Source organism: Oryx dammah, unplaced genomic scaffold (genome assembly GCF_014754425.2).
Source record: "Oryx dammah isolate SB20612 unplaced genomic scaffold, SCBI_Odam_1.1 HiC_scaffold_2, whole genome shotgun sequence".
Lineage (NCBI taxonomy): Eukaryota > Metazoa > Chordata > Mammalia > Artiodactyla > Bovidae > Oryx > Oryx dammah.
Window position 1 is genome coordinate 175,513,961 of NW_024070186.1, and position 10,679 is coordinate 175,524,639.

General features: G+C 40.4%; 1 protein-coding gene across 2 annotated transcripts; it reads right to left on the reverse strand.

Annotated features, from left to right (window-relative positions):
• Positions 1–67: 67 nt before the first annotated feature.
• Positions 68–7,513, reverse strand: THUMPD1 (THUMP domain containing 1). 2 transcript variants are annotated; one of them, XM_040257520.1, is made up of 4 exons: positions 7,215–7,513; positions 5,727–5,901; positions 4,501–4,749; positions 68–3,995 (listed from the first exon to the last, which is right to left on the reverse strand). In XM_040257520.1, the coding sequence occupies exons 1-4, from the start codon at positions 7,443–7,445 to the stop codon at positions 3,577–3,579; spliced, it is 1,074 nt and encodes a 357-aa protein (XP_040113454.1). In that variant the 5' UTR covers positions 7,446–7,513; the 3' UTR covers positions 68–3,576. The 2 variants fall into 2 exon arrangements, with proteins under 2 accessions (XP_040113454.1, XP_040113444.1); XM_040257510.1 differs by having other exon boundaries at positions 5,727–5,904; positions 7,215–7,507.
• Between the last annotated feature and the right edge of the window lie 3,166 nt (positions 7,514–10,679).

Below are 10,679 nucleotides of genomic sequence, written 5' to 3' on the forward strand. Positions count from 1 at the left end.
AATTACAATTATAAAGCAAGAGCTTTACTAAGAGGCAGAAAGAAAAAGTAGAGACAGAGAACACTAGTCTTTAGGGAACTAATTTTATTTTTCTGAAAACATTAGGAACTATTACACACACACAAAAAAGCTGAATATCTGGCCATATCTAAAGCAAAATATAAGTAAAAACAACATTCAGAAATCATATTTAATCATAGAGAAATATGTTTTAAAATATCAAATTTAACACTTTCCTCCATAAAGCAAAACAATTATTTAGTAAACCACAACACTGAAGTGGAGTTTAACTAATTTTTTAAAATAAAAAGTAAAAGAGAAAAAGTACTCCATTCCCACCCTGGAATCCCATCATATATAAAATAATATGCTCAAACGTTAGTGGAAATAAACAACTGGTAAACTTGAAAATAAATCTTTCAATGAATGAACTCAGATTTCAACAGAACACAGTACTACCTTGTATGTGCAGAAGACCTTTTGTCATACTTAGGCCTTACCAAATACAAATATAAAGGGATTAAAACAAACTACTAAATCAAAATCTTTATGTAGAGTAGCAGCTTTCACAAAATAAAATGAACCTAGTTCCATACAATTGTATGCATATAGCCAATTTTATTCCCAGAGTCCCAGAGTCTTGCACTATCAAAATAAATGTATCTTTGTCTTGGAAAAAGTCTGATGAAAGCACCAAAATCCTATTATTCACGTTCCTCCAATGATACTTAGAATGCTCTTATCATCCTTTCAAAATAACTTCAACTATTAAGAGTTAACATTCTAAAACTATATAAGAAGTGCCAGCCTCATCTGCATTACAAGGTCCTTTCTATTCACATAGCATGGGTTGGCCTTTCATTCACCTCTGACTCTGCAACCCCATGGAGAGCCCACCAGGCTTCCTAGTCCATGGAATTCTCCAGGCAAGAACACTGGAGTGGTTTGCCATTTCCTTCTCCAGAGGACATTCCTGACCCAAAGATTGAACCTGTGTCTACTTTGCCTCCTGCATTGGCAGGTGGATTCTTTGCCACTGAGCCACCTGGGAAGCTATTCTCTTTGCCCCATCCCAAATTCTTCTGGTCTGGTTAACCAGCAGAATCATTAGCTTAGAAAGATAGTAATTATTTCCATGTTCAGTAGCCAATAAACTACAGCCATTGGTGCAGGAAGACTTAACACTTATACTATCAAACTTCTTAAAAACTAAAGCCAACTCCAAAAGCTAATTTCACAACCCCTCAGTATTCTCAATTCAGATATTTTATTTTGCAATCCTCTTTGTTATCTTCTTTTTTCAGTTTTACCCCAGAGGAACCCCTGAAAAAACTAAAGTATGTGTGCATGAACACCAAGTTGAAGGATACTCATGTTTCACAGAAATCCACAACTGGGAAAATAGGACTCTCAGTTCTTCCTCTTCTCTCAATGACAAAAATCTCAGGCTGAGATTTTGAGAAAGGGTTCCTCCCACAGTCACAGTGTTGGGAAAAGGAGGGGAAATGCTATTTAATTTGGTTTTGCAATTCTTCAAGGAGAGTTTAAATAAGGCTTGAGATGTTGCTTTCTTCATTCTCAAACCCAGTTGTCTGTGGAAACCAAGAGTGCCTTATGCAACATAATTATTCCAAAGAGTCAGTTTCTTTTAATCCAAGACTCCTGTCACTTTAAAGAAAAAAATATTTTTCTCCAGGCCCTCATAAAAACAGCTCATTTGTTCTTGCAATGAAAAAATGTCTACTGAGACCATTCTTCATCTTCAAAGCATTTAGCAAAATCTGGCCTAGTGTTTTCTTATACTTAGAAAACTTACTGGTGAATTACCAGTAAGTTGAGCTGAATTACCTTTCAGCTCAAATATCCTGTGGCTAACTCTTCTTCAGATAAGCACTGGATTTCTGTATGTAAGAGATTTACATGTTCTTCATTCAGGTTTTAGTTGGTTCTTTTGTTTTAAAAACATAAATGTATCTTTAATTAAGTTAACCACCTTTGTAGCATTATTTAAAACTTTCATCTCCAAGCTTTTTCTTCACACTGTGAAGAAAGCAATGTGCTGTAATTACCAAAGTCAGGATATTCTTTTAATAAAGTGATGCAAAACTTGTCATGCAGCCAGCCACTGATGGGGGCACTAGGAGTACAGATGACAGATCACTGGGTTTTCAGATATAAAGACCTACTAAATTTTATTGACCATTGTTTGGAGAGGCTCCTAGCAACTTAAAGTTTTCTTGAATTTCCTGATCATTTACAAATCCTACAAATGCTACAGCATGACAAATATTCATGAAGTCTGTTGATTCATCAGCTCACACAGAGAAGCTGCTGCTTTTATACAAAACCTCTTTAGCATCACGTAAGTCAACTTATTATACTGACAGTAAAGACTTTTCAATTTCTTGTACTCCTTCTAGATCTAGCTAAATGTTGGTATTATTAGATTCTTAGCAATTATGTGAATTTTTATTTTCTGGAAAAAATTCTACCACTAAATAATTTGCTTTCTAAAACTTTTCATTGAATGTGATTTTTTTGAACAAGTTTTACTGTCCTGGTATTCCAAAGCCATTAAAATCATCATCTTTATTTGTCAAGGGGCTATGATTTATAGTTACAACTGCTAAAACAAATATTCAGTTTGTAAGTTGCATTTCACAAAGGATATACAATGGAATGGAACAGCTTGAATTATAAATCCCTTTACATTATAAAGTAGCTTACAGTATAAAAATTTGAGTCCCTGTTGCACTAGAAGTAGATTGCAGTGACTCAGAAGACACATTCTTTATAACCAGCCTTATCAGAAATGTCTGTAATTCTATACCTAGAATGGAACAATTTTCTTTCAAACCTTGCCTTCAAAAATTGCACCACTGCACCATCAGATCTGTTTGTAACAAATGTTATTAAAACATAAAAATGAGTATAACTTCCACTGTAGGAGCTATGGGTAGGATCCCTGGTCTGGGAACTAAGATCCCACATGCCCTATGGTGCTGTCAAAAAAGGGAGGGTGGGGAGTGGGATAAAAACAAAACAAGAAAAATCCCCAAAAGTAAAAAAATTCACAAAACAATTCACTTCTAACCTATACAACCCATGTTTGTCCAATGTTTACAACAAAGTGGCAGGGGACAACTGAGTTGCAAAACACAAAAATTCCTTTCTTAGAATAGAAATTTCCCTCTTGAGTTTTTATTTCACAGAGCCTGTTCACTCCTGTAAGTCAGCTGGTAGTGCTGAAGGGAAGAGTGGGGAAGGTAATCATGAGGGAGAGGCCAACATCATTCCCCTACCACCCTCTGCTCTGTGCAAGTGTTCACCAATTTATCCAAAGTCTCTTCTAACCTAACCAAATGCGTGTGGGCCTACTGCACACTGCCATATAGGGTTGAAAGACCTCTAACAAAACTATTAGCAGAGCTGCTCCACTACTGTAAGTAAACAATTATGCAGAACACAATATCAAAAACAGTGTTTTTAGTCACAGTTTTACATGGAATCCCAGGAACATCTCACAAAACTGCAGTTGAAAAACCCACCTCCAACACCAAACAATTTCTTTTCCTATCAGAGATCATTTTCATTTGATTCAGATCCTTCTGTGACTTGACTTGCAAGTTCAGGTTTAGCCACCCCCTCATTCACCACATGTGTCTCAGATACTGATTCTGTTGGACCCAGCTCCTTACTGTTCTCTGGAACCACTTGTTGGTTATTTTTTCCTTCTTCTGGGTCATTTTCACTTGATTTGTCACCAGATTCCAATTTAGCTTCTTTCCCATTTCCTGTTTGTACTGCCTGCTTTGGGTTAAGCTGTGACAAGTCCTTAGCACTCTTCACCACCTCCTGGAGATTGTATTTTCTGAACAACATGTAATCTTTCACAACACTCAGGCAACAGACAGCTTTAATGATTTCTACTACCACTGTGTACTGTGGATTGGTAAGATCCACTTTATTTTCTGAATTGAGGCTGCCTACTATTCCTGTAACAAAAAGAAAAACAAGATTTAAAAAAAATACCATTAAGCATGGTGGATACAAAAACAATCTTTCACCTCCCTCTATTTAGAATTTGTTAAATTTATAACCAACCTTATCAGAAATGTAGTTGTTGAAACACTACATATACTAGTAGTATTATACTATACTATATATATAAATGCATATACTAGTCCACTATTTTACATGCACTTGAATCAAGTTCTCTGAATGCTTTCAATATATAAAAACAAATGAAATCCTGAGAAAGTTAAGAAGAGCCCCTTTTTCCTCAAAGAAAATTCAATTCTGATTTGGAAAAGACTTTAGTACCTAACTACCAAAAATAATATCATACCCAACATACTGAAGCTAGGCTTGATATTATTTAATGACATTTAAAAATACTTGCTCTCACTCAAAAATATAAGCCCTAAATATTAAAAAAAAAATCTTAAAAGCAAATATTTACCATGGCACATCTTTGCAAAATCACTAAGAGAAATATACCTGCCAACTCTTTGATAACTTCTTCTCTATTCATATGACTGTTATTCCGAGATTTGTATACAATCTGAAATGTTCCTTTGTTTGGAGCTTTAAACCATGGTTCCAAAAATGTTTCTGCATATTTTTTCATATCTTCTAAGAAAGCCTTGCATGTGCCTGAGATGGGCAACATTCGTAGAATAACCCGAGTCTTCTTCTTCTTGGTTTTGTATATATCTTGGAGAATATGATGCACCAATTTCTCAGGTTCTAAAAGAAAAAAATCAGCACAAAACAAACAGGTAAGTTTCAAAGTCCTCACACATTTTAAACTCTTCAGACTCTCTAAAAAGAGTTTTCATTGGCAGTGACATAAACTGACAGTAGATTAGAAAAACTTATCATAATAAATTTTAAGCAAGTTTAACCAATCATTTCTTCCAACTAATATTTCTTTGGTGCACTCTGTATTAATACTGTATCTAACATTTTAACTCCACTTTTATCAAAAACAATTGTTCATGAAGGCTCTGGAGTTAATTTATTCATGATGTCTGATTTATCTAATAACAACATCATACTGCTGTTTTCCTGTAACAGCAGCAATAATCAAACTAATAAACATTAAATAGAACATGTTTTGCAAAAACAAAACAAAATCTTCAAGTCACTTAAGATTTAATCAATCCAGTAGCTAAGTCTGTACAGAAGTCTAGATTTCAGACCTCAGAGTCATCCCTGAGCCAGAGAATCATAATGTAGTCCTTAGGAAGCATCCTGACTACATACAATTCTATTTGGGGCTGTTCAGTGTTTCCAATATTTTTAAATTAGTTAACTACATTTTAAAACATAGAAACTTCTCCAGATTTCCAACTTCTTTTGAAAAATCAGAAGATCTGGCTCTCCTGAGACTACATTCCCAAATGTCTGGAGCCATTCCAAATTGGGAGAGCTGAGTAGCATCTGTTCCTTTTAGACAGAACCATGTACTCTTGCTTTGCCTAAAGTTTAATACAAAGGAAGTGGCAAACACAGGTTTCTACTCCTACGCCCATGCTAGTCCACCACCCCATTTCGCCTTTCCATATGCCTAGTGCCAACACAGTGCTAACACAGAGAGGATGCAATCAAATGATGAACTGAGCCATGCCAATGAAGCCATTTTGTAGGCAGTGTTCTCAGAGACAGGGTGAAGTCCTGATATTATAGGATCAATAATCTTAAAGTGTATTAGTCAGACACACCTATTCCAAGTGTCCTGATGAAGACTACATTATTTGCTCCACTCTCCACTGACTGGAATCTTCTTAGCCTCATCTCTGTGGATGCCTTAATGTCACCAACTTCTTTCTTCAAGGCAGCTTCCGCATCATCATCTTCTCCCTCACTTCCAGAGGGTTGTTGATCCTTGTCTGCAAACTGCTTGCATAAAATTAATGAGCAGAAATGCCACAACAGCTCATGTTAAAAGCTCTTAATTACCTATTTATGTAAACCCCGCCCCCAGGGGCAGAAGATGCATTATTAACAATAAAACTTTTTATTTAGACACCACCTCCTCCAAAATGTGGAGAGAGAAGGGAGTTTCCTCAGACTACCATACATATCATTTGAAAATGTTTTCTAAAGCATCTTGACAGTCTGGGACAGAGGGAAATGTGCTCACCAGATGAATCATTTCAGGGTGGACTTTAACCCTATCAATAGGTATCTTTGTGCCTGATATGACACTCTCCTTTCCTAAGATTAAACCAAATACTTATGAAATTAAAAATCCTTTACAACTGTACTACTGAAATAGTTAAAGAACTTGCTCAAGGTATCCATATAGACAGGATATACACTTGTTGCCCAGTTCTCTGCTCCACTAGTGATGAATGTGGTTACCAATCAGGCACTAGTCTTACACATTTATGGAGCTTTTTTTGTTTACAGGGATGTTATTTTATGTACACATGCAATTTTTTTTAGCCATTTCCAAAGTCCTAAAACATTCTTTTTATGTAGCTCAGCAGAATTAAATAACATGTTCATCCTTTGAGCTAGTAAATGACAGTACCTTACCTGAATTTATATTAAATAACCTTTGTACTATGCTCCTCCTTTTAATTCCCTGGGGTGTGCATGCGTGTGTATTGGTCCCAATCCTAAACCAATAATATAATTATTTCCCAAACTGAACAACTAGATTTCATACGGTATTGTTATAAAATATTTTTACTGCTTGAAATGCATTTTTATATGCATTTGAGAAGAAACTAGCACTAGAACCCAAACCACTATTTTAGAGATATTTTAGTGCTTAAGACAAACACTGTACATTACAGCCATACGGTTCCAAATGGTGGCAAAAACCTTAAGTACGAATGAAGTGTGAACCTGAACCAGTAGTGTCCTGGTGAGCAACACTTCCCAAAGCTACGATGAGAAATATGTGTTTCTGAAAGAGCTTCAGAAACCACGCCCGAACCGAAGGAAGCAATCTATACTGGAAGCCACCGTGATTAACGATGGGGTGGAAAACAAGGAGGTGCAAGTATTTCAAGTACATGGGGCGGGGGGGGGGGGGAGAAATATACCTAGGCGAGGGGATGGGGCGGGGGCGGGGGCGGGGGGAAATATACCTAGGCGAGGCCACGCCTCCTCACCGCCACCCTGGCGGCCAAATTCACGCAACGAGCTTGCCACCCTTCCCTTCTCCCTCAAAGGCCCGCCCTCCCTGGGACTGGTACCTTTTCTGGTCCATACATGTCGTCGCCGTATTCGTTGAGCAGGCTATAGGCCTCCTCCACGCACTTGCGCTCGTTCATGTTACAGGTGATGAGAATGCCCTGTATCCCGGGCTCCAGCTGGCGGGGCCCACCGCCATCCCAGCGCCGAGCCCGCTTGGCCTGCACATACTGAGCCTTGCCTTTACGCTTCCCGCCGCCAGGCTGAGGAGACTGCTGTATGCGGGCCGCCATGGTTGGAGTTGAGACCAGCGAGAAACGTGTTTCTCCACAGCCCGGGCCACTGTTGGCGCGGGCTGATTGCGTCAGCTGTGCGCGAAGACCTCTCCTAGTCCCTCCCACGAGCCTCATTCCGTGCTACGTCGGGTCTTAATGCCGGTACTAAAGGGCGGATGGCTGTGGCGAGGTGGCGTGAGGCCTGCCCCTCGCTCGCCAGGACTGTCAGCCACTCACCTTAGCCTCACCTCCCTCGGGAAGAAGCTGTTTCCCTGGTGTAGGGGCCGGCCACAGGTGGCAGCAGCTTACTGCATCCAGTATCAGCAAATTGGCAGACCTTTCAGAAGTGGCGGTAGTGGCAGTTTCCAGAACGTTAATGCGGGTTCAAGCTTCCAAGGTTCCCCGACTGTAAGGCCAGTGCGGAGAAGAGAACAAGCCGGGCAGTTAGGCAAAGAAAAGGAAATTTATTAAAGCGAAATGAAAGTGACTGGCTCTCCAAAAGAAACCCAGTAGAATCCTTCTTATACCCAGTAGAGGGAAACTGGGTCCCCTGAACTGGGGTGGTTAGTTTATCTTTAGCCTGCAAGTGGAGCTCGGCAGTCACGTAGTCTTGAGAGAGTCAGAGGTGTCCCACGGTAGGGTGATCGGGTAGTTTTGGGAAAGTAAGTGCCAGCGGTGAAAATAGGATGTTGCTTCAGCATTGTGATCAGTTTCACGGGTCACTGTGACTTTATCTTTTGTTGGCGAGGTCAGCACAGTGAGGCCCCATGCAGACCCTATCACCAAGCATCTTTGGCACTTGTTCCTCCAGCCTTCCCTATAATTCTATCAGCTTTCCAAAAGTTTCCAATAAATTCCTTTTTAGCCTATATTTGCCAGTATATGTTTCTGTATGACTTACAACCAGGAATGGTGGGTTGCATAAATGTTTCACACTGCTATCTCTGTGGTTATCCATAGGCTCAGCAACTATCATGTTAATATATTTACCTTTAAAAACCGTTGAAAAGATACCCGTTTTGAGGTATGTGTTCAGGAGGAGTAAGTACTCCCCACACTCACCCACAGTTACTACTCGGGTACAAAGTTGTTGCCAGATTTGAGTTGCCACAAACCCTAAAGGAGGTAATCTGCAAAAGGTGCACTGAACTTAGAGGCAATAATTGTTTATTATTGATAATATTTTTTAACCCCAGGTTTACCATTATTTCAAAAAACCTTATCACCATCTTACTTTTTGCTTTCACCTTTGCTTCTGCCTTTACTTTGCAGAATGTCATCTGTGGAGTTTGCATAGCATATATCTCTGGAGATCCTGAGCTGCTTGTGAAAAGCAGTCACATTACACTTGCCATGCTGTGGTGTTGTGGCAGTGGTCCCACATGGGACCTAAGGCATAAGGGGCCTTTCTCTCCCTGGCTCCGGCCTGCATGCTCCATTGAGACAGACACCAGCTATAACAGTCCCACTCAGCAGTTGGTCAGGGCACCCCCTCCCACCCAACCAAGTGAGCAACTGTCAGCCAGCAACTAGCTTATAGCCCTGTTTTACCATTGGTTGGTGCCACTGAAAGCCCCTTCCCCCTCCCTATTGTATATAAAAAGACCCTGAATCCTGACTGAGATGAGATGGTTTTTGGAGACTCTAGTCTACCATCTTCTTGGTCTGCTAGCCTTCCTATAACTCATCACTCATTGCTCCAACAACTTGTCTCTTGATTTATTGACCTGTCGTGTGGTGAGCAGGATGAACTTGGGCTCAGTAACAAATTTTGGTGAGCCAGCCAGGAGCCATGCTGCTCGGGGTGAGCTGGCCCCACTTGGGGAATTTTCATGAAAGGCCCTAGCAGCTGCCAGGACATTTGTCCTGAGGATCTTCCCTTCAGAATTTCCTGAAGTGGCAGTTGGAGCAAGGAATTGACATTTGGGAGCTGATGGGCTCCATATACTAGGGTAAGTTGCTCTGGTGTGTACAGCTGGGAATATATTCCCCTCTCAATTTGGACTTTTCCTTTAAAGGAAAAGCCAATTTGTGGGGTACCTTTTTGAAAGGTGAGTACCCTTTCAACAAAGGGTAACTTGTTGAATTCACCTAATGTTGTGAACTGGTTCATTTGCTTTTGGTTTCGTGTCCATTCATAATGGAGTCTGTTCGTGCCTTTGGCATTAAATTTCTGTTTTGTGATTCTTGAACTTATCAATAGGGGAAATACTCCATCTGTCCCTAAGGAAAGCTGTTTGGGCTGTATCCTAAATAAATGGGCAAGATATAGCTGTGGGCCTATGACTAAGAAAGAGATGATATCCTGTTGTAATGGTGTGTGGTCCCAATATACACTAGAATCAGGGAATCGATGGCCCTTAAATGGCTCAATTAATTATTATATGATCTCACAATTAAAATTGTTTTGTGAAAGGGCAGGTAAAAATGATGAGATTGCATAGGTAGAAACATTTATGGTATTACATCAGGAAGAAAAGTCAAATGGGTGCTGCCTTATGGTGCAGCAATCTGGAAAGAAAGTCAAGGAAATACCTATTCTACAAGAGGGAGAGGGAGAAAGCGAGAGTGAGGATATGTTGTTTCAGAACTTAAACCCTCTCTGACCAACCCAACTCCTCCACCTGCTGAGCATGTTGCATTGGCAGGTGTTCCAACTGCCCATGCTCCTGTTTCCCCTCCTTGTGGAGATCAGTTAGGGGTTTCTATGTTAACACCCAGGGCACAGGAGCCTGGCTTGCCATCACCATCCAAGACCCTGTAGGGAACCCAGTTTGAACGGGAGCCACTTCTGGAGCAGGGCAATTTGCCTTGCACCAATATGCCATGCTGCTGCTGCTGCTGCTGCTAAGTCACTTCAGTCGTGACCGACTGTGTGACCCCATAGATGGCAGCCCACCAGGCTCCCCCCCGTCCCTGGGATTCTCCAGTCAAGAACACTGGAGTGGGTTGCCATTTCCTTCTCCAATGCATGAAAGTGAAAAGTGAAAGTGAAGTCACTCAGTCGTGCCCGACTCTTAGCGACCCCTTGGACTGCAACCCACCAGGCTCCTTTGTCCATAGGATTTTCCAGGCAAGAGTACTGGAGTGGGGTGCCATTGCCTTCTCCAATTAAAAGAAATAGGAAAAAAAAAAAAAAAGCATCCAGCAAAAGGCACTGGAAGGGGAAAGGAGAGAACCCCCCTTGCTAGTTTTTAGCAAGGTATTATATACTTTTTCATTTGGTTGCTAATAATAGCTCAAGGTTGTAAA

What these genes read in the sequence shown, in the direction of transcription:
- THUMPD1 (XM_040257510.1), bottom strand. Translation starts at nt 7,445, where the DNA reads ATGGCGGCCCGCATACAGCAGTCTCCTCAGCCTGGCGGCGGGAAGCGT. An exon ending in ACATGTATGGACCAGAAAAG is followed by an intron (nt 5,905 to 7,214) that starts GTACCAGTCCCA and finishes ATTTTATGCAAG; the next exon opens with CAGTTTGCAGACAAGGATCA. An exon ending in CATCAGGACACTTGGAATAG is followed by an intron (nt 4,750 to 5,726) that starts GTGTGTCTGACT and finishes TTTTTCTTTTAG; the next exon opens with AACCTGAGAAATTGGTGCAT.